Source organism: Podarcis melisellensis (assembly GCF_964234715.1).
Source record: "Podarcis melisellensis genome assembly, chromosome: 1".
Lineage (NCBI taxonomy): Eukaryota > Metazoa > Chordata > Lepidosauria > Squamata > Lacertidae > Podarcis > Podarcis melisellensis.
The window spans coordinates 113,914,429-113,938,454 of record NC_138528.1 but is presented as its reverse complement, the minus strand read 5'-3'; the positions used below and the strand labels follow the sequence as shown (position 1 = coordinate 113,938,454).

The following is a 24,026-nucleotide window of genomic DNA, read 5'->3' as shown; positions in this document are numbered from 1 at the left end:
GGCGGGGCTGGGGGGGGGGAAGAGGCAGGATCCAGAACAAATCCTCTCTACAGTATAGTAAACAGGGACTTTTCAATGGAGCGCCTCAAGTAGCTTCCATCGGCCATGTTTGCCAAAGCTCCCCCCACCCCCGATTTCTTTTATTTTCTTTCGTGCGTGTGTGTGTGTCAGGAAGATGGTGGTAGTGGAGGAGGTGGAGGAGGAGGAGGAGGAGGAGAGGGTTAAATCTAACCATGTAGACCCAAATCATCTTTTGCTAGGGAAGAGTCACAGCAGACAGCCTCTCAAAGTGCAAGGAAGATGATAAGAATAGATTTTTCTCCAAGTCCTGACCACGTGATGGGCGAAATAATTAATTCAGCGCGTCCCTTAAGAAACACGGAGTCGTCATTAATCTGCCAAGCAAAGGACTCTATCAGACTTGAAAACTGAAGAGATCCCAAGAATATAATATACAAAGGGGCGCAGGCTCTTTCTATGCACACCTAGCTCTTTGGCTACAGCCGAAGGGGGGGAAATTACCAATAATAAAAGAAAGAAAGCGGAGCTTGGTAGGTACACATTTTCTTTCTTTCCTTTTATATTTCGAAATCCTTAATGAACTTAGCTGTCAAATGTTTGACAAATAGGGGCCCTTCTCCTCCTGATTTGCAACTCTTCCCTAGTCAGAAGCTGTAGTATGCATATTGGGGGGGGGAGAGACACCCCAATGTTTACTCTTTATTATGAGATATTCTGGTACTGAATAAGGAAAGGATCTTTCTATGTTCCACAGCAGAAGAGAAAGAGAGGAGAGAGAGAGAGAGAGAGAGAGAGAGAGAGAGAGAGAGAGAGAGAGAGAGAAGGGAGGTCTGGCCAAAAGCTGCTTGTGTGGGGAAATGGGTGAAGATTTACTGGTTGTTTATATCTTACTGGGAACAATGATAGCTGTCAGGGCATCTGCTGCCCCATTCTTAAATGGTGAGAAAAGGCCCTGATCTTCTTTTCAAGCGAGGGTCGTAAATTTTTTTCCCCTTTGCGTCATAATAGAAGGCTATAAAACGGAGTTGAAATTTTACCCAAGGCAGACTTTAACCAAGAGATAATGAATTCTAAGGGCACTCCACCGCCGCCACCCTCCCGACCCGGTTAGGCTATACACTGGTGCCGTCACACAAAGACGTGGGTGATTTCAGATGTTCCGTTCGGCATTATATTTGTGGGGTGGGATGGCGTTCTGGAACCACTGAGGGGTGGGATACCTGAAGATGGGGACAGTCCCACTGGAGTCGGCATTGACTATTTTGTAGAAGACACCCAGCCAGTCTGGGTTTTGTTTTGTTTTGGGTGGCGGGGAAAAGACTCGCTTTAGCAAGTGGGAATTTTGAACTGCAGTGCGTGTGTCTGTCTATGCATTTGTGTGCGTACACATAGATAGAACTATACACGCAAATACAAAGGCACACATACATATATGGGTGTGTATATCACAAAGCCAAAAGCTATCTTCCTAAGCCTTTGGCTCTTTGGAAACGCTTTGTTTTGTTTCTGGCAAGCGGTCTGTGGTCTTTCTTACGCGTTACTTGGAGAGCTTGTGTAATAATAATAATAATAATAATAATAATAATAATACATTTTTTTTATTACTTCCGCTATGTGTCAGGACAAAGACAGAGTTTCCTGCGTTATGAATTATACATTCAAACAATAACAGATTAATTCAATTATTCAAAGATGACAAATGCTTTTGGTTTGGGATAGTGACTTAAGAATCAGATTTGCTCTTTCCGAATTCGTCCGCGCGCGCGCGCACACACACGAGCAAAGTTTATATATATCTTTCTGGTTTGTCCCAGAAAGAACCCCAAACTACACAAGAGACAGAACAAGAGACACAGACACAGAGAGGGAGAGAGGCAAATAAACTCCGAACCTAAACGGAAAAGGCCCTTTAATGATAACGCTGATTCCTGCGTATCGCCCAGTATATTTTATCCGTTTGACAATTGCCGGGTTTATTGTTATAAATCATCGTAAGTAATTCCTGGAAGGGTGCGATGCTGATCGCCTGCGTTTGTGTGTGTGCATGATGGAGGGGTGGTACGACGTGGAAGGGGGAGAAAGAGAAAGAAGGAGGCCCAGCAAGGACTGTAAATCTTTCCATTTTATTGCTCTATGAACATATGTTTGGACTGAAAAAGCCTTAGATCCTTTACGGAGGCACATCTCGGCCAAACTGGGAGTCCCCCTCACCTCCCGCCCTCTCGGTGAGCTTCACACTTGGCTTGGAGCGTTTTCAGCCTTAATTTCGTGGGGTTGTTGCTTGCTTGTTTGTTTTAGCCGCATAATTTATAGGTGGCCCTTCTGGAAGGTGCGATCTCCACCCCACCCCACCCCCCTGAAAATATTTAGAAGTCGCTTCTCCCGCTTCTTCTTCAGCATCCTTATTCCTTTTATCTCTGCTTGATTTTGTTAGTATGCGTTTCTCAGGTTAAATTATTTTTGGAACCAGCTTTTATTTCCGACGCCGACAGGTTTTACAGCTAGACGAAGAGACATCTGACAGGAAAGCGTAGAGGGCTCCCAATTCAGCTCATATGCTTCGTTCCCACTGGAACCATCGGAGGCAATGGGATGCAATCCTGAGTACCTGGGATTTACCTGGAATTATGTCTCACATTCAGGTGCTTACTCCCCTGTGAGCATGCATGTAGTCAGACTCCAGAAATGCATAAAACGCGGCTGGATCCTGTGCCCTTAGGTTTTAAGTGACAGCAGATTCTTGAATATGAGTTTCTGCTTGAGCTTTGATAACAGGACTACAATTTATCTCCTCTTCCACCACCCACCCACCCCGTGTGTGTGGTGTGTGTGTGTTTGTGTTTAAAAAAAAAGACTGGTTTGCAAAGTCAGGATAAAGCAGAGTAATTTAGATAAATGCTACCACACACTTATGGTGCGTATTGTAAGGTAATACATTACTGTCAAGTTCCCCATGCTTTGGATGGTAATGAAATCTTAGGAGATTCTAGATTAGGTTGGGCGCTTTTATAGCTCCAAGTTACTTTTAGAGACACTAGACAAAAGAGCTGTAATAGTAATCATCATCATCATCATCATCATCATAGTAACAACAACAACGCTGCGCAATAATCTGACTTGCTTCGGACATTATTTGTGTGACAAACTCGCGAGATGGTTGTATCTGAAGAAGGTTTCTACACAGACATAAATACAAGCGAGAGTTAGGACAGAGTAGGACAGAGATCAGATGCTTCCCCAACACCAGGAGCTTTCTATTAAGCCATGAAGACAAGGTTGATCTTCAACCTTCATCGTAGACCAAACCCAACTTTGCCGAATTTGTTTGTCCCCTACAACAACAAGAAAGGTGAAAAGAACGAGATTATTCTATACAATGGAAGGGTAACTAGGATAGAGTTACAGCCACCCTCTATCGTCAGTGGATTTTACAGAAATAGCAAAGCAAGGCAAGCCCACACATCTTCCTTCATTATGAAACTATAATAATTATTTTGAGGAGCAATGGGGAACAAGCCCCACCCCTACTATTAACATGAGGCTCCCCCCCCCCCAATTCGTTTTGATCGCGGGTTATTATAACCCTATAGAGATCCTGGAGCCAAATTTGCTGTGATGTTGGTTCAACTTGCCGCGAATATCCGACAAGGTCTGCAAACCCCCTCCCCAACCTCAACCCCAATCTCTCCCTCCCTCCCGCCGCCGCCGCCGCCGCCCCCCACGCCCGCTCCTCCTCATCACCATCCCTACCTACTCTGTGAAATAGTTTGCTAAGGTGATGAAGCCAATGTGGATTTCTAAAGGGGGCTCTGAAAACCACGCTGTGTGTGTGATGCCCCTGGGCACTTGGACGGTGAATGGACACCTTGACTAGAGCAGGTTATTACGACTCGCTCCCCGCCCCACCTAGGAAGGTTTGTGGGTGCCTTTGGCCCTGTGGGTTAGCCCACCCCAGCTCCGCAGCCACCTAGACCGAGGATACATGGGGGAGGATTTACAGAGGATAACCCGAGTGAAAGTTCCAGCCTTAATCAGAACCATCTCCTCTCTCAGGATCACGTGAACAAATATGCTTATATTTTAAGGCAGCGCCTGTATTTCTTATTACCGAATTCTTCTTCGGCGGCTCTTTTTTTTAAAAAGATAAAATATATATAGCTATAATCGAAAAGATGCTGCGTATGTGGCCTCATCGCTTGTTATTTACAAACAAAGCAAAACGATAAGCTTGACCAGCTGGCTTTATTTTTTATTCCATGGGGTTGATTGTGAAGGATTTCCGAAATTATTATTAAACCTAACGAACTCAGAATCCATTCGCCCTCTTTTATTGGAGCTGCTGCAATCTTGGCTTGCTCTTGAAAAAAATATATTCTACCGGGAATACTGGTCTATGGAAATGCTCGAGCAGACCCGCAAGATCAGGTTTAGGAGTGTGTTGTCTGCAGAACAAAGGAGGAAGGATATATCTTCCAAGCTGAAAGCGCGCAATTTCTGACCGAAGAGGACAGTTTTAGGATACAGGTAAGCGACTGCATGAGCTTGAACAAAGATGGAATCCTGAATCCCAGGTCCCCTTTTTTTCTGCCCGCCCCCCACTCCCCACCACCAAGGTAATGGGAGATGAAATAGAACGTGCTAGTAGTCTATAGAACTATATATATGCATGTATAGACGTAATAATACGTTTTGTTGTTGTGGAGGCTGTAGTAGTAGTAAACTTAGGACTTTTCTGCGTTGCATTTCCCCAACCCAAGACATCAAGTGCTGGGGAGACCTGGAAGTGGGGGAAAAAAGGATTTTCCATTAGGCACTTCAAAGGAAGACATATATTTGTGTTCAAACAAGAAACCAAAAAGTAACAGTTTGGGTTTGGATTCATGTCCTATGGCAAGCATCCTATGTATTTCAATGGCTCTAGACAGCTCTGTTAGCCTGGGACTGTCAGACTTAATGGAATTCTCTCTCATTCACTGTGTGTGTGTATATATACACATGGATATATATATATATATATATATATATATATATATATATATATATATATATATATATATATATATATTATTCTAAACACAACTAGTGGGAATCGTGTCACTGCCTATTGCTTCTGGTGGCTCTTTCTGGAAACGTTGACTCGCCCTTCATACTTCGCGTTTGTTTTACAATGAATCTGCCACCTTCTCTGAATTGTTCCCTTCCGCAAGAAACAAACAAAAGCAAAATGCTGGGGGGGGAACCACTTTTTTGTCATACTTCTGAAATATTTTTCATGGCTCCATCTACAGCGGCGTTTCCTAGGGTCTGTGTATCTGCCTGTGTGTATGAATCACCCCATAATCGAAAGAAATAAGAGCTACAACTCATCAGAGTTAGGCGCAACCAATCCCACATATAGTAACAAACAGTGCAGCCGCATCTGCGCCGCCTGTTTACTCGGAAGTAAATCCCACTGGATTCAACGGGACTTACTCCCTAGGTGCCTTTGGGACTGCAACACAGGTGTACCGAGCTCTGTGCTGGACTGCGGCCAATTGCCATCAAGCAGGGATCACATTATTAAAAATATCGAGTGGGTAGATAGCTCATTTGTCTTTTACTCCGTTTCTTTACATCCAAAGAAACTCGATCCTGTTTAAAATCAGGGGCCTTAAAAGCCACTCCGGTTTAAATCCACTTTGAGAGCAATCTTGCACATTGAACTCAATGCAGATCACTCCCAGGTAAGTAAGGAAAGGATCGCTGTCTTACTTGGATTTCAGTCTAGATGATTTCAGTGGGAATTTACAACTAGCACTGCGAATAGCATCCCGGTATTCTTGAATCCACAGCATTTTTACCTGGAATAATCGAACCGATTTCAATGAAAACATGCTGCATCGTAAGCGTGCAGCGTTCTGCTCATGCAGTCCAGTCTTAATGGACGTTCACTTAGAAGTTAAGTCCAACTAAGTTCAGTGGGACTTGCTCATCATATGATCATGTAGAAAAGGAATGAATAGACACATGATCTTTATGTCGTTCCCCCACGCAAGTTTCCACCACTCCGCACATCCTACACATAGTGTTAATTCGTATTATTTTCGCTAAACAATGGAAAGGGGAAGAAAGCAGCAATTTGGTAAAAGTTCTGCGCTGGTCTCTATCAGAAGAGGTTTCGAAGCAAGCGACTTTCCCACCCCCGCCCCATTCCACGCACCTTTCGAGTCCCTTTTGCCTCCAAGCTGCGGGCCTGACAAGTTAGTCCGCTGAATCCAATTACGACAAGCGGCATTTCATTTCCTTACGAGGCGGAGGAGTCTCCTGCTTGGAACTTCACCTAAAATTTCAATCATCTCTCTCTATCTTGGAGTGGGCGCGCGCTGGGGAATCCTCAGAGATCGGCCCTGGGGTCTCAGCAAATCCCTGACAGCCCTTGGGGGAGAGCTCAGGCTTGAGGTCTCTGTTTCTGGAAGCCGCTTCTGCTCAGGAGGCGCCCAAGGCTGCGGCAGAAGACAGGAAACTCGGGCGAGAGTTTGCGCATCAAAACAAACCCCAAACTAACATGTTAAACATTTGCTTTTGCTTACTCTTTCTTTGTTTTTTTTGTTAAAGAGAGAGAGAGAGAGTTTCCCATCAGCATCTTTCTGCCTTGTCTTATTGCTGCTGTAGAAGGATTCAGAAGTCGATAATTAATTAGACACAAAATGAAAACTTACCACGTTAATCAACAGCGGGTAACAATGTCTGCCTTTTTTTGTATGTGCAAATAATGATCCTTCAACTCAGGGGCTTCTCTGATGCTGACCACACTCCCCCTTCAACTTAAGCTTTCTTCTTATACTGTACACACGCACAGAGGCACTGCTTATTTCTAATGGACTGCGTTTTTAAAGGGGTTAGGGCGAAAAAAATAAATAAAACCACTTAAAGTTGACGTCCGCCCACGTGGATGTATTATATAAGACGTTTGCTGGGCACAGGCCTTGGAAGACCAAAGACCTGGTTAGAGCATCGTGTGTGACCAGCCAGCTCCACTTCCCCACAAACTCCACTTTGTCGGCATAAATTAGAGGTGGCTCGGGGAAAGAGGGAAGGAAGGGGCTGCTTTGCTTCCCAGTTGGGCTTGGAGAGGGATAAGAGAAGAAAAGTTGGAATCTCGATTCCTTGCCAGCTCTTGGAGGGGGCTTCCGCTGGTTGTTCATTAAGTGGTGAGTTATTGCTATACAAGCCAAAGGTCATTTCAAAGGCTTATGCTTGTTAGATATTTCTCTTTATAATGACCCAGGCTTCATCGAGGAGGGATTCCCCCCCCCCGCCTGCCCACTTGCCCTACCTACTAGCTCTGTTAATGTTCTTCAAAGTTCTTAGTTGGCAGATTTCCGATGCGAAATGGTAACGGTAGCCCCAAATTAATGGCGCGAGCTGGTTTTCTGGGGAGGGAGGGTAGGTAAATCACTCCTTAGCATCAGCAAAATAATAATAATAATAATAATAATAATAATAATAATAATAATAATCTGGCTGCGTCTTGCATGGAGCAGCCCTCGTGTGAAAAGTGCAGAAGGGCTGCTAAGATTCTGGAAGGGGTGTGTGATGGCCGGGCTTTTCTCCCTGTGACATACCCAAGCTCACTACATCCATACATAATGCATGAGCCTCGGGTTATGGCGCGGGGGTCTCCCTGCTAGCTTTCCATTCTTCGGAGTAGAATGCTGTTGCCTTCAATCCTGTTTTCCTTGTCTTCATACGCCTGATGCATATGGCTTTCTGGGGCGCGGGGTGTACTGGCGCTGAAGTACACCAAACCCGTTTTTTGTGGGTGCTTGTAAAGTTCCTGCTCAGCTCACAACAACTACAATTTGGGGGGAGGTATTCCTTTTCCATTCTCAGCCGGGCACATAGAGATGCTATGGAGCCCTGTGCATGTGTGCGTGTGAAAAAGATTCTGAAAGTTTGAGTTCAGGGCTTCTGCAATTCCTTATTTCCCCAAATGGTTAAATATTAAGGGGAGGGGGAGAAAGGCATGTATGTGTGCATGGATGCGTGTGACTCTGATTCTGTGTAGATTTGCACGCAGAGTATATCCCAAGCTCAGAAAGTTGCCCCAGCACTTTGGGTATAATATTTCAATAAAAAGAAAGTTAGAAATCATTTTTAACAAAGAAAAAGAAACCCGCTTAAAACCATAAAGTCAAAGAGGACTGCAGCCCCTCTGCGCACCTATCTGGGAGCATGTCCTATTGCATTATACATGTAAGAGTGAATAGCTCTACCTAATATATACATTATTTATGATGCCCCTAGTTAAAAACGCGACGGGGGGGGATCCACTGAGTTTTCCCCTTTGTTCCAGGTACATCTCCACGTTTTTTCCAAAGGAATCTGAAGATCCTATCAAAAGTGTTACAGATAAAATACAGTACAAGAAAAAACGTAACTGTGGTGAGTGTTTGTTTTTTTAAAAATATGGTTTCGGCTACATTTGTTACTTTTCTTTCTCCACGTGAGGTTTACCAGTAGATGATGGATTTTAAATGGAGCAGGAAGCGTGTATTTGTGTGTGTGTGTGGGGGGGGAAATCCTGGCAGTTCATCCCCCTAGGAGCACTAATACATATAATGTAACTGACAATCGATTTTCAAAAAAATATATATTGTTAATATGCAGTGGCCTCAAACAAATACTTGGAGTACATAGATAAAAGGTTATTGCCACGGAGGTTATTTTTTTTTGCCTAAACAGAATTGATATCCTATCATGCCGCTTCAGTAGATCATTATTAAAGATGGTGGTGGGCTAGGAAAAGCCTTTGATGAAGCTGTACCACAAGAATCCTGCTTGGTCCCACAAAACGCAGATGCCAGCGACCGTCTAAGGACATGAAACCAAAGGCTGGAGGAAAATGTAGTCATGATTCCGCACTAGCTAAGCATTTCAGATATCTGCCGTTGAACCCTGTTAGGTTTTAACGTGCTCCGTTTTTTTTAATGGATCATGCCCCGTCCCCCCAACTCGAGGTTTACTACACAGTTACGCTCGAAGTAGATTTACTCAAGGAGCATACATAGTGTTAAGCTAGCTCTCTTTCCAACACGACGTATCTTCCCCAAGGCTACAGATGAAGTCTATGCCTATATATATATATATATATATATATAGTATGCAGGTTTTGGTGTCCTCGGGTGTCTTCCCGTGTAAAAGTTGGGGTGTCTAGGCGACGTTTCGACGAGGTCTCACTCGTCATCTTCAAGATGACGAGTGAGACCTCGTCGAAACGTCGCCTAGACACCCCAACTTTTACACGGGAAGACACCCGAGGACACCAAAACCTGCACTCCTGTACCCGTGAAAATCTACGAAAGCATATATATAGTATATATATACATACACACACACACTGTATATATATGCCCTTCGAGCCAATGTACTGAGAGAGCATGACTATGTTGTAGACTGCGAATTACTGGAAACAAACAGATGAACAGAAGGAAGAGGAGAAGCATCTACATATCATCATAACGCATGAGCTCCTGTGTACAAGCTCATAACACCGAATATACACAATGCCTCTGCCAGCATGGCGGTGATAGCCAAAATGATCCAGTAGGACGGTGATAGAATATGGCAGTTATGGTCAATTTACATCCATCACCCATTTCTCTCTCCCCCTCCCTCGAAGAATAGCTCATTTCCTCAGGCTCTTTCCTGCCGGCCGCAGCGGATCGCTCGGTTCAACCCTGCACTTCTTCCCAGCAAAGACCCGGAGAGTCCTTCCGTCGGTAGAAAAGGGCTTCTCCTGGACTCCGAACATACTTAGAGGTTGCCACGGCGCGGTGTGAATATCAGCCTTGCTTTAGAAGCGGGGAAAGCGCCAAAAGGACAACGGCTCGGCCCTTTTATATACTGATCTGCCCCCTCGTAGGCTGCAAGAGAAGGGATTTTTTTTGCAGACTGGGGCATTCTTTCGCCGGTCTCCCCTTCCTACGCAGCCTGTCTTACACTCCGCGGTGCCCAGGTCTTTCCCCTCCCCCCCACCAGCCCCCTTCTTTTTCTTTCTCTCTCCTTCTCCTACTTCTTCTTCCCCCCTTCGCTGCTTTCATTCCTTACTGAAGCGTTTACTGCCCTAGCGCCAGCAAGTCATAAATTTTGCTACACAACACCGTGACAGGTGCATTGATATGCGCAGTGAGAACTCCGGCTGCTTATTAACCACTCCTCCGGCCTCCCTCTCCCTCTCTCTCTATCTTACTGCTTTTTATTTATTCGGGATCATATTAGGTATTGATCCCCAGCAGAATTAAGTGTAGTGGACGCATTAGTAGAGGACTTGCTCCGTATGAATATGCGGGTTGGGGATCCGATCGAACGCAATTGTCAGCGCCCGGGAACTTGTCAGAAGCGGAGTTTGGGGGCTCTTCTGTGGCACGTGGTGTTTTGTGCGTGGTGGTGGGGTGTGTGTGTGTGTGTGAGAGAGAGAGGGGTGTGTGGAAGGGGGTAGGTAGTTGCTGAGACTCTCATTCTCCGCCCCCACGCCCCGTAGTCTGTTTGATTTGGAGAGATTACTCCTCGCAGTGGATTGAGAGTAGTAGTAAGGGAACAATGGGATCCATTACTCTGCCTAATAGCACAACGGTTCAGACAAGGTTAACCTCTCTAGATGCTTGCAAAAGGAAATTCGAAACACGGGCACGGATATTTTGTGGCTTCCTTGGGCTCGGGAGCGAATTCTGCTCTCTGCTCTGCCTCCCACGCAGCTTGTAAACAGTTCGGGCCAAACCACTAAGTGCTTGGGTGTTACCTACGAAAAGAACCCCATTGCTTTTAGCCTGTGACATCCTGGCAAAAGCAAAACGTGCCATTAGGGTTGTTGTTGTTGTTGTTTTAAAAGAGAGAGGGGAAGGAAAGAAAATAAGGAAAGAGGGAGAAAATGTGTGTGCGCGCGCGTGTAGATCTAAAAAGATGAGCCACCAAACAGTAGAGCATTGTCCATGTGATTTATGGCCCTTTGCCTCCTTGTTAGGTTCAAGCAGAGTTCACAAGCAGTTGGTATTTCAGAAAAGAAATAAAGCTCCTCAGATTTGCAGCAATATTCTCTCTGAAGGCTTCGTGCACTATTTGGGAGAAACCTGGTTTTGGTGAATGAAGCAGGAGGCAGCGATAGGGTGCTGGGTTGGAATAAACAAAAACAATTCAGAGCAGACTACCAGTGAATTTGTAAATGGCTGAGGGTTGAACTTTCTGATTATAGATGATCATTCGTGAATAAATAAGTGATTCAACGTGATTAGATATATGGAAGGAAATCATGTAACTCCTTATTGGTCTTTCTTCATCTTTGTTAAAAATTAAAAAACCCGTATCCTTCTTGTATTTCATGGCATTTTGCAACAAACCGTGTGTGTTTATAGATATAAATTTCTTCCAGTGTTTGAGGATAATACTTCATGCATCTGATGAAGGGGACTTCAAGACCAAGAAAGCTTATGCCACAATAAATGTGTCAGCCTGAAAAGTCCCATGAGACTTTGATGTTTTTGTTGTAACAGACTAACACTGCTACCCCTTCTAGAAGTGCTCACTATATTTTAGATTTCTGAAGGAGGTGGCATGGATATATGGAATATGTCCTAAATTGTATTTTATTTAAAGTTGCCTTTTTAAAAAAATCACCACTCTTAGGCTGAAATTAATACTGCCTTACCTAGGAACCATTTATCATTTATCCTAAAAAGGTCTTTCCTCTGAGCTGACATGTATAGGATTACACTGTAAGAAACCTAACTGAAATGTGTCCAAACCAACCAACCCACCCAACTATTGTTCTCCAATTTAAAATGCAGGCACCTGGAATGTTTTGTAGGTTAAAGTGAGGGTAGTAGATTATGACAAAGATGAGAAAACATAGTAATTAGGAATGTTTTATGATAAATATGTTGTGTGATAAATTAAGTTGTAGCTATGACATCCATAAATGATTATTGGGGAGTCAGAAAACATATAAGGCAAAAAAAGAGATATCCTATAAATACAAACAATGCAAAACTGTTTTGGGGAGGCTGCTAGTGACAGACATCAGCTTGTCTGGTATCATTATCAGAACACTACATTTTGTGATCATAAGCTGATTTATTCGGATGTAAACATCCAGATTCACCAGCACTCAGTCAGCTCCCACAGAGATTTTAATTTCATAGGATTATTTGGGGACCAAAAATGCAGGGGTTGAAAGCTGTAACCACACAATTAAATAATTGGAAATTGTGCCTTCAGGCTCAAAGGCTTATGAATTGCATCCTTTAGCAAACTTGCTTGAGGGGTACCATTTCACACAGCATTTGGAGCTGACAACTACGTGCTGGTTGTGATCTTAAAAGATGCAATTCAGTGCATACTTTAACTGTTAGGGGAAAGTCCCATACAAACTCAGTAGAGATTCTAAATAAAACAAGGATGGGATTGGACTGTTTATCACTTACTTGTGAATAAATTTAATTTGAATTAATTCGGTCTTATCTCTCTGAGGAGTACATTTATAAGTGATGTGCTAGGAACCCAATGATCACTAATTGCAAATGACACTTTTCATCTTTGGAAATTAGGAGTTTCAGAAAATATTTCCTAGACATCTCAGTTCTAAGCACAGATGTAAATTCAATGGACTGGCCTATTAAAAATATACTGTATGCTTCATACAAGGTATCCAAACTATACACTGATAAGCAATTATCTATTTATCTATTGAATTCTGCTCCTAAAAGCTTGGGTCTCCATACATTCCCCAATCCATTTTATCTCCAGAATTTCCCTATAAAGTAGTTTAGTTTGAGATATAGTGGCTGGCCCAAGTTACCCAGGGTGCTTCTGGGTTTAATGGAGAAACGAACCCATGTTTTTCCAGTCTAAGCCCATAACTCTGAGCACCGCACACATATTTTTATATTTGGGGCCACAGATATGTCTAAGCACACTCATCAGAATCTAGAAAATAAGGGTGGGAAGTGGTCTTTCCTCATAATTGAAGAACAATCCCTTCTTCCAACACCCACAAAATGCAGGTTTTATATACAGGAAATAGTGGAGATCTAATGCTACATAATACAATAATAAGGGATTTCCCCAACCAGGAATCTTTCCTGCATGGTAGTAAACAAACAAGAGACCTTTGCAGCGAAAAACCCTGCCCTGGAAGCTCTTCTCTCTACTTTAGATAGCTTTTGCGTCAAAACAATCTGCAAGAAACCTTAGTTGAAATATCTCTAAAGACTAGGAGCTAAGGTAGCTGACCTATGTATTTCTTCTTTATATTGCAAATGAAAGTTATTGAATGCCCTTAGTTACACTTTAACTTCGTAGAAATCTTCCCAGGAAAAACAAAGCAAAACACCAAGAGACAGGATTTACAATAGAGATGGAATTTTCTCTGGTTTTTCAGGTTCCAGTTCTGGTTCAATCCATCATGTCACTCCTGGCTCACAAATAGTCGCGCGCATGCGTGACTTGAGGAAAAAAATAAAACCCCAAGGGTGGGGGAGTGAAGAGACAAAAAAGGAACAACAACAAAATGTTGGTTAATATTTACACCAAAACGGCACAGGGATCGAATGTAGATCACATAAAAAATGCCTCCGGGAAAATAAAGATATATATATATAATAATATGGTAGAAGAAAATAATATTGTAGAAGTGGTTTTCGAGCACCGTAAAAATATATATGCAAAAGCAGTAAGAATTTGAAGGCTAGAAATGAAATCACTTGAACAAACTTATTTTTGTAACAGCAGATCCAAGGTAATTTAGCACGCCAAGCTAAATGATAATTCTTCCTTCTTTGCAAAATATCTGTTCCTTTAAAAAACAAACATCCACACCCATTACATTGGGAATAACATCAGTTTATTGCAATAGTAAAATAAAGTTATGAAAAGCCATCCTTTAACACTCTGTTTTTGGGAAATCAGGGGCAAACATTTCACTCCTCCTCACCCTAGCTGGACAAAGGGAACATTGTACAGAAGGATCTATGGCTTCCTAACTCGTCAGAGACCCGTTTATCCATTACTGTATTCGGCTTGGTTTGGGCATTCCCTTTAGTTGTAGAGTCACCCACCCCCTACACTGTTAGTTGGAGGCCGGTACAATTTATTTCAGAGTTGTACACTTCCAGCTGCCTGTGCTCTCCATCAAGGTGCAAGAGTTCAAAACTCATGCCACTGTGGTATAATGGCTCTGGACCACTCATTTTTTTACACCCGATTCTCGAAACCTATACCTGGAAGAGAAGAAAACCATTGATTCCAATGGATCTTGCACCCCGGTTAACTGTGTTTAAGAGCGGGGTGCATTGCTAATTGTTCTGGAATGTCTTCTTGAGAGAGAGAAGGGAGAGATGATTGGTTGTATGCAATCGAGGCCAATGGTGAAATGCACTATACTGTATTGGAGAGCGTGCAAAAACCGTCCGTGGGAATTGGCAGGAGAGGGCACCCAGTTACTTTCTTGCTAGGGGAGGGGGAGGAGCAGTGATGAGGGAGAGGGGGAATCATATGATAGTCTGGGCTGGGCAGGATTTCCGACAAGGGACCAAGCAGAAGAGGCGATGCAAGGATACTGTATGAGGGTTGTTTACCACGTGGTGCATGTGTGAAAGAAACCGTGGGGGATGGGGAACTGTGTGCAGGGAAGAAATATAAAGGCTACCGTTCTGTGCAGAGTTATGCTACTTCCCTGGCCTTACGCATTTCCTGCCACAACAAAATGCTTTTCTAGGGTGCTACGCTAGAGCCGAACCACTCTTCAGATCCCTGGAAACAGGGATGCCAACTTGAATAAAATATGGGGAGGGGCGCGCAGGTAAACCCCGACCCACATAATTGATCACATGACATGGCGCGCCTACACTGTTTAAATGACAATGTCTATCAACTTTGGGAGGAGGGCTGACTCCCTCAAATATTTTACTGGGGGGCTGAAGGGACCTCCTCGGCCCCTAGGAGTTGGTTCCTATGGACCCTTACTGGCAAGGGAGAACGGGTACGAAGATCGTGTGTATGCATGTGTGCGACAAAGCAACTTTCCCCCTCTGTTGGGGAGATCGCTCGAATCTCAGAACACAGCTGGACCACTGTTTCTGTGAGCATTATAAATAAGTTTGCACCTGTTCCGAGACAGCACCTTCGCAGAGCCCTCTAGTTTTGTCCGTTTTGTGCACGCTTGAGAAGGGGCGAGAGGATGCACGGATTGCCTCTGGATTCCATCCAAGTGTACACGTGTGTGTGATTTTCATGGCGCGGTCAAGAGTTCCATATGATCAGAACGTGCCCGAGCCTGTGCGCTTGGCCCTAGTATAGATCATGAACGTATGAATATAATATGTAGTGGTTCCCGGTTTGTGGAAGGCTCTCCCCAGGGAGATTCGCCTGGTGCCTTCATTACATATTTTGAGGCGCCAGGCTAAAACGCTCCTCTTCAACCAGGTCCTTGGCTGATTAATATTCCACAGCCTTTTAAATATGTCTATGGAAAGGCGGAGTTATCGTTTTGATGTCTTGGTTTGATTATTTACTCGCATTTTATCTTGTATTTTATTCTGTGAGCCGCCCTGAGACCTTGCAGGAGGGCAGTGTATTAATTTGATTAATAAACAATTAATAAGACTTGTGAGAGGCGTGCCAAATGAGGCCACGGAAGTGTTTTATGAGGTAGCCTTGTGAACATATAACTGGCATGTGTTTGTGCGTGTGGTGTGAAGGTGAAGTCGGACCAGTTTGTGTGGCGTGTGATGGCGAAACTGGAAAGGAGTGTGAGAAGGTGAAACTGGAATGGAGTGTCTGTGTGTGTCGTTAAGGTGAAACTGCAACGGTGTGTTTGTATAAGAGGGCAGCTGTTCCTGGGCCTTTGCCCCCCTAGGTAGTTGCCAACGTGTGAGGAAACCGCTTCCCGCTTTCCCCTCAGGCGCGCGCCCTCCCCGCTCCCTCACTGACGGTTGTCTCGTTTCTCTCTTGTCTCTGCGACCCGCCCCCATCCCGCTTCTCTCTCTTCCAGGTGGCTTCTGGGGCAGCGACTGGCCGAGGCCCGCGGCGCGAGGGAGGCCAGGCCGCGTGACGGGGTGGGCGGCGGCCCATGTTATTTGAGCGGGCTGCCGAGGCCTTGGCGACGGCGGAGCCCACCATGCAGAAGGCCGCCTACTACGACAACGCGGGCCTCTTCGGGGCCTACGGCGGCTACAGCAAAGCGGACGCCTACGGCTACCCGCCGGGCCCTCCTCAGCCCTACGCCCAGCCCGCCCTGGACACCGACTACCCAGGCTCGGCCTGCTCGCTCCAAGGAGCCGCCGCCGCCGCCATCCGGGCGCCTGCGGCCCACAAGAGCGCCGAGCTGAGCGGCAGCTGTATGCGCCCCGCCGGAGGCGCCCAGGGAGGCCCTCAGCAGCCGCCGGGCCTAGCCGAGCAACAGCAGCAGCAGCAGCAACCGCCGCCTCAGCAACAGGCTCCGCCCCCCGCGCTGCCGTCGCCCTCGCCGCCCAGCAGCAACTCCGCCCACTCGGTTCCCGCCAAAAAGGGCAAAGGCGGGGCCAACGCCTCGGGCGGCTCGGCAGCCACGATTAGCAAGCAGATCTTCCCCTGGATGAAGGAGTCCCGCCAGAACTCCAAGCAGAAGAGCAGCTGCGCCCCCGCAGGTACCCAGTCGAGCTCCACCTCCTGGGGAGCAGCAAGGCCCTCTGTGCCCTTCAAGGGAGGTTCCCTTGGTTGCTCCAGTCCAGACACACCGCGAATCAGAGAGCAAGAGGCAGGAAAGAGAGAGCAGCAGCAGCAGCAGCAGCAGGAGTCCTGCCAAGCGAGGGGCTGTAGCTCCGCTTTGCATGCGGAAGGTCGCAGGTTCGATTCCCGAGTGCCTCGCTCAGTGGTGCTGTTCAGAGCTGCTGCCAATCAGGGTTTAGGCAATTTCAGGGGTGCCAACCTGAATAAAATATTGGGGTGGGAGGGGGGAGACACCCAGGTAAGCCCCACCCTGCATAATCATTCACAAGATGCGGTGCACACACACACCATTTGAATGGCAATGTCCATCAACTTGGGAAGGCAGCCCCCTCAAATATTTTATGGAGTTTTTATGGACCTTAGGAGTTTGCTCCTATATGAAGTGGATCGACCCCAGTGGTCTGGGTTTGGGTTGGATGGACCAAACTGGTCACCTGCAGAGCTCAGGGCAGTTCACAAGCTAAAAACAACAACGTAAAAGCACAACATACATTTTAAAAAACCCCTGAAAACAGTAACAAAAAAGGCCAAGCCTGGATAGTTCAGTTGGTGTGATCATGGTGCTGATAATGCCAAGGTTGCAAGTTCAATTCGTATATCGGACAGCTGCATATTCCTGTTTTGCAGGGATCTTCACTGACCACTGGTCATCCCTGGTCTTGCTAGTAAGGGATGATGGCTGGAGACCCAAGTTTGGGAAACCCTGGCCTAGGGTGCCTTCCAACTCTATGGGTCTATGAATCTAATCCCCTTCCCCTCAACCAGCACACCAAAGGCCCATCTAGTCCAGCATGCTGCATCCTGCAGTGTCTAACCAATGACAATGGGAAGCCTCCAAGCAGCACAGAGCAGCAAGAGCCTTCTTTTGCCATCTTACCCAATAATTGGCAAACTGTTCCTGAACTTGGAGGTGGTGCAGAACCTTCATGGCTAGTAGTCATTAATATTGGTGTACCCAGTCCCCCTTTTTAACTCCCCACCTCCCCAATATTGAAGGGAGGAGATCCATCTAGAACATCAGAGACCAGGCTGTGACGTTCATCTGACTCCCCCAGCCCTGCAAGATACAAGTGAGTTGAAGACATCTTGCTGGTCTTGGGGAGAGCCATGTAAATGGAATGACTTGTCTTGGCAACATTTATTTCCTTCCCCCTCCAGCTGTCATTTGAACGTTCAGCCAGAGGGCGAATTCTGTGCGACTTCAAAGCCTACATTGATGATTTCATATAGAAATTGCACCAGCCGAAAGATTTCCTCCTTTAATATTGCCCTTCCCTTGCCCCTTCTCAAAGAGGTTAGTTACCCAACTGCATTTAAGGGGTATAGTCTCATTTAAATAGATGGGAATTGGTTTTCAGTAAGGATTTTAGTCTGTGGTAGGAAGAGAAAAATTAAATAAAAGTGCAAGGGTGGGGAATGGAATTTGACAAACTCCCGCTCTTTTGTCATTTCAAAGTTTAGGCTCGCAAGGATCCCCACTGCAAAACGCATTGCTAGAAGTCTTATTTTAAGAGGTGTCTTCTTTATTGAAAGTGTCATTTGTTTAAGAACTTTAAAAATTGCTAAACATAAGAAATATCCCAAAAGTGTACAAAATGCAAATGCACAACACAATAAAAAATGAAAATCGATACAACATACAATATCACCAATTTGCATTCCAAGTTACAGATAGGTAGCCGTGTTGGTCTGCCATAGTCAAAACAAAAAAAATTCCTTCCAGTAGCACCTTAAAGACCAACTAAGTTAGTTCTTGGTATGAGCTTTCGTGTGCATGCACACTTCTTTAGATACCTTCAGATTCTTCAGATTGGTATCTGAAGAAGTGTGCATGCACACGAAAGCTCATACCAAGAACTAACTTAGTTGGTCTTTAAGGTGCTACTGGAAGGAATTTCTTTTGTTTTGCATTCCAAGTGTCCAGCTTTCCTCTGGCACATTGCAGTCATCCACAGACCATAGAGCTTCCTTCTTCCCACAATTCCCACCATTTTGCAATTTATCCATGGTGCTTTACATCAGGTTCCAAGAAACAATGAACCAATAAATCCCCATCTTTTTCTAGCATCCCGGGCTGTTCTCCAGATCCAGAGTGGACCGACCACCCTCCCTCCGTCCCTCCCTCTGTCCCTTACTTGCTTGCTTGCTTACTTACTTACTTAGCGTTTAGACCGCTCTTCATTCTAAAAAAACTACAGAGCGATTTACAATAAGCACAATAAAGCAATAAAAGTATCAAATCAGTTATAACTCCCCCATCACAAATAAACAGTAGCGGTCCATCACCTTCTGAGACCTTCTGTCCCCAAGCGTGTGTGGCCTGCTTTTGGCGACTCTGTCCCCTGAAACCATCTTGGTGGTGACAGGGTGGAGACCCAAGCATTCCTCCCCTTATTTGGCATGCAGAAAGTTTACAGACTGTCTAAACCCGAGCAATGTCAAAGGTGTGTACAAAATGCAAACACGCAGTCTAACAAAACATGTGTTTATTATGCAGACACGCTGACGTGGTCGCAGATCCAACCACTGCGACCTTCTCCCTTGTCTTGAAATGGCTGCTGCCAACTTTCCTGGGGAAGGGCAGCGTGGAGAGTTGTAAACCCAGATTCTCCCCCACCCCGCGCGCCCGGCGCTCTTCCTATGGGAATCCCCACTTCTGCTGTCTTGCTAGTTAGAGCACCGCCTCGGAGCTAATGAACGCGCCTGATTTCCTCTTGTTAGCTGTACCAGAGGCGGCGGCGGCTCCATTGTCTTCCAAGTTTGGAGGCCGGGGCCTGCTCCTATTTGGGACCAGCCAAGAGAACCTTCCTGGGCTCTGTCAGGGATCGATCGATTCTTCCAATTAAGTTAGATGATTTACAGCTCTCTCATCTGGAACTGTAACTTTCCTAACCCTCTGAGAACCCCGGAGTTGAGAGATCGAACCCCATTCTCATTGTAGACACTGGGCGACGGAGGGAGGGAGTGTTGTCCGCAGCTGAAAACCTCGACTGTAGCACCGCCCGTCTCAAGCAAATAAAATAAAATCCAATGAAATCGAAGGATTTGGGGGAAGTGTCGTTTGGATCACCCTGTCCCTAAATCACGCCTCTCCCGTGCGGATATGAGGCAGCGACCCTCGCTAATTAATGGCAATTGTGCACGGGGAAGACATATCCTGGTCCTTTTCCCATCCTGTTTCAGTTCGTTTTGAATGTCCAGATTTAATACTTTAGGGAAAGTGTGGAATTGTGGGGTGTGGGTGGGTTAGAATTTCAGGAGAGAGGGACCTTCAGGAAAAAGAAGATCGTGAACAGCTAAAGATGTTCAACAAATAGAGGATAATACCAATTCGGGCAGGTCTCCCGCAGTGTGGGAACTGCGTGATAATAGCGATTTGTGCGCCTCTTTCGCTCCGCGCCCCGCAAAATGGGCACCTAGTCCTCTGCTGCCCCAGAGTGCCAAAGCATTTTCCCTCCCTCCGCCGTCCCTCCCTCCCCCGGCCGCTGCAATGTTAATACTCTCAGGCTTTGTAAATTAGCCAGCCAGCCAGCCAACCCCCTCTCTTTCTTCTTTCTCTCCTTTTTGGACAGGAGAGAACTGCGAGGACAAAAGCCCCCCGGGCCCCGCTTCCAAGCGGGTCCGCACCGCCTATACCAGCGCGCAGCTAGTGGAGCTGGAGAAGGAGTTCCACTTCAACCGCTATTTGTGCCGCCCTCGCCGGGTGGAGATGGCCAACCTGCTGAACCTGACGGAGCGCCAGATCAAAATCTGGTTCCAGAACCGGAGGATGAAGTACAAAAAAGACCAAAAAGCGAAAGGAATTATGCACTCCCCGGTAGGGCAGTCCCCAGACCGGAGCCCGCCTTTGAGCGGGCCCAACCATGTAGGATACTCCAGCCAGCTGCCCACCGTCAACAGCTTGAGCTACGACGCCCCGTCGCCGACGTCCTTTGCCAAATCGCAGCAAAACATGTACGGGCTGGCGGCTTACACGGCGCCTCTCAGCAGCTGCTTGCCCCAACAGAAGAGATACCCAGGCGCCGAGTACGACCATCACGCCATGCAAAGCAACGGCGGCTTCGCCAACCCCAATTTGCAGGGCAGCCCCGTCTATGTCGGAGGGAACTTCGTTGATTCCATGCCAGCCTCTGGCCCCATGTTCAACATCGGCCACCTCTCCCATCCTTCATCTGCCAGCGTGGACTACAGCTGCGCTGCTCAGATCCCAGGCAACCATCACCATGGACCTTGTGACCCCCATCCCACGTACACAGATCTCACTTCTCACCACACATCTCAGGGAAGGATTCAGGAGGCGCCCAAACTGACGCATCTGTAGTAGACTGGAACGCGTTCAGAAAGAAAGAAAGAAAGAGAGAGAGAGAGAAAGCGAGAGAGAGAGAGAGATTGAAATGCATTCGCGTTTAAATTACCTCACTTTGCCCCTGACGTTGCAGTATTACTTTGAGTATTACAGTGGGTTTTTTTGTGTGTCCCCGGTAGAAGCTACCTATTTCTTGTTTTGTTTGGCGACCGAGTCCATGAGAATTATTTCCGCCCCATCCCCCACCCCTTGTTGTCCTCTTAAATGTTTTAGCCGTTTAAAAGCATGGCAGTGCAATATCCTTAACAAAAATAAATAAATCTAAACATTCCCTTAAGGGAGTAATAATTGGTAACGATGTACTGGAAGGTAAGTTGTAGAAATCCATTAGAACTCGGCGAAAGTGAGTCCTGATGAGGCGTTTACAACATTTGGGACCAAAACGGAGACTTACTTCGAGAGTTATAATTTATAAGATTTTTTTTCTCCAGTAATGTGAAAGATTGCTTTGGACTTAAATAAGATGTATTTATTATTTTAAGAGGAACTCTTTTTTTTTGTATCATTGATTATTTAATCCTGGTCTTCAATGTATTTATGTGGATATTTGTAGAGTTTCTTCACACCCCCTTTCCCCCTTAACTTGGGAAGATTGATTCAGGTCTTTGGTGACTATACATTTTCACCTATTTAGTATATTTGGTCTGAAATAGAAAGAGTAGTTTTGAACAGTTGTAACAGTGGCTGGTGTTTGTAGTTTATGTAAGGATTAAGCAAATTGTAAGTCATAGATTAATACAAAAACTGAAACATTACACAAAAGAGCCGATACATTTTTTATTTTAATATATAATCTATCTATATATATCACATGTTTATTTATTTCAGATTGTTTGGTATGGTTTTACTTAGCATTAAAAGCTACCTTATATCTCATATATTGTTATATTCTGCTATATAGTGGCCAGTTGACTGTTTGGTCTTTGACCAACTTCTGCATACATAAATGGGTTCCTTCCTATCTGTTGCACACACCATTTCGCCTGGTTGCTTGTTTATAATTTTAAAGTCTAAAATATGCAACACCTTCAGACTGACATTTAGGAGCAATATAATACTGTTGATGTAATTAGGATTTTCTTAGCAATTCAGGCTAAAACTGTTGTTTCAGTTATTATTTTTGTTACTATTATTATTATTATTATTTATATGATATGATATTTATGCTAACCATAAATCAATTTTGTACAAGTCACTGGAAACGCGAACTTACTTTTGCTGAACAGGGAGGGAAGGGAAGAAGAAGAAGAAGAAGAAGAAGAAGAAGAAGAAGAAGAAGAAGAAGAAGAAGAAGAAGAAGAAGAAACTTTGAATGAAATATTGACAATCAAGTATCTACAAAGGAAAGACTGCGGTAGGGTTTAGGAGACGAAGTCCTTCTGAAATGCTCAGAATGGCTTTCGAGATAGGAAATTAGGTCTATCAATATTTAATATAGTTCTTCTGTAGCAGACATTGGTACAATCCTTGTGTAAACTAATGTTTCTGCCCCGAGCCTAGAAGGGACAGGAAACGCAAACATCCTCCCCCGCCCCACTCTTCCTCTTCATTTGTATGTTGCATTTAATCTCTTACTGGGTTTTATAAAGCTTTTCTCAACATGAAAGTGGCATTAGGTACACGTTAGAAGCGATACATGCCCATTAATTCAGAAGGAAGCATCCCTTATCGCTTTAAAAAGCACTCAGTTAAGATTCAGATCTTTTGAAGTCCCACAGAACAGTAGCAAAACCTCACTTTTCAGTTTGACTAATAATGCAGCTCCATCTCTCCACGTCCTATGATGGCAACTACTGCAATTCTTTTTGTGTGTGAGAGGTTTTTACTCCTACATTTGTGTCTGTCTAGACAACGAGGATGGATATGGATATATATAGTATAACATATGTATATATATATATAATATTCACCTCGTTATCTTTTTTAAAAAATACCATGTTGTTAACTGAGAGAAGAGGGGGAAATGTATCGTTTTGTTAAATCTCACTTTTACCCAAGTGTTGTAGATCTGTAAACAAAACAGAATAAACAGCTTCAAATGAAGAAATATTTTAACCACTTCCAGATCTAAAGTGGCTTTCTATGGCAGTTTCTATTTCTTCCAGCATTAAAAAAAACAATAATCACAATACAATAACTAATAATACGCACAACTGGTGAGCTGCTACAACCACAACAAAATGATTTTCTAATAAGTCTTCTAGGGAATTCCTGGCAACTGAATTGATAAATAAATAGTGCATGTAGATTTTATTTTTATGTTCTTCATGTGAGGGCATATTTCACATAGTACTATAAATCAAAACAATGCACAAAGAGTCCAACCCTGTGGGCCTTTTATGGTCTGGTGTGTCACTCAGAAGGCATCCGCTGAGTCTGCGGGACTGGGAGGCCCAACGTGTTATGCACAGCTTAATGTTTAATGGGCTCGACTTCAAATGGTGCCTTGGCTGGCTTGCATTATTATTCCCTCTTAAAGTCAAGTAAAGGGGACACGATAATTTATAAGCATCGCTGGGAGGGATTATAAACTAACACACACACAGTTCTGTACATACGTAGAAAAATTGGGATAGCCTTTCTCAAAATATTCATAGCACTCAATTGGCACCCTCTCAATGGGGATTTGAACAGACTGCGCTATACATATATACATTATAGCCTTCATAAGTGAGTCTCGAAATCGTACATTTCAGGGATTGTGTAGGAGTATATTGTTAGAATTGGCATAGGCCTCCATTTAAAGCGTAACCCAATTACTGGGCAGCGACGTCTCCTCTTGGCTCTATTTCTGGCTCCCCCCCCCCCCTTGACTCGGGAGGCCAGCCCCGGAGGAACACGCCGAGGCTAAGCAAATTACTTGGCCAGAAAGCCCCATTGATTAAATTGGCGCTTACTT

At 44.9% G+C, this 24,026-nt stretch overlaps 1 protein-coding gene across 6 annotated transcripts in view; it reads left to right on the top strand.

The window, feature by feature from the left end:
* Nucleotides 1–23,186, top strand: part of HOXD3 (homeobox D3) — a 52,001-nt gene extending 28,815 nt beyond the window's left edge. For 3 of the 6 annotated variants that reach the window (XM_081891830.1, XM_081891833.1, XM_081891831.1), the window contains 2 exons: nt 16,046–16,679; nt 20,334–23,186. In XM_081891830.1, coding sequence (XP_081747956.1) covers nt 16,124–16,679; nt 20,334–21,082 — 1,305 coding nt within the window. In that variant the 5' untranslated portion in view covers nt 16,046–16,123 and the 3' untranslated portion in view covers nt 21,083–23,186. Of the gene's footprint in view, nt 1–758; nt 3,371–4,357; nt 4,546–5,993; nt 7,212–16,045; nt 16,879–20,333 lie in introns of those variants that run through there. The other 3 variants (XM_081891832.1, XM_081891834.1, XM_081891835.1) reach the window with 3 other exon arrangements.
* The last annotated feature ends 840 nt before the right edge of the window (nt 23,187–24,026 follow it).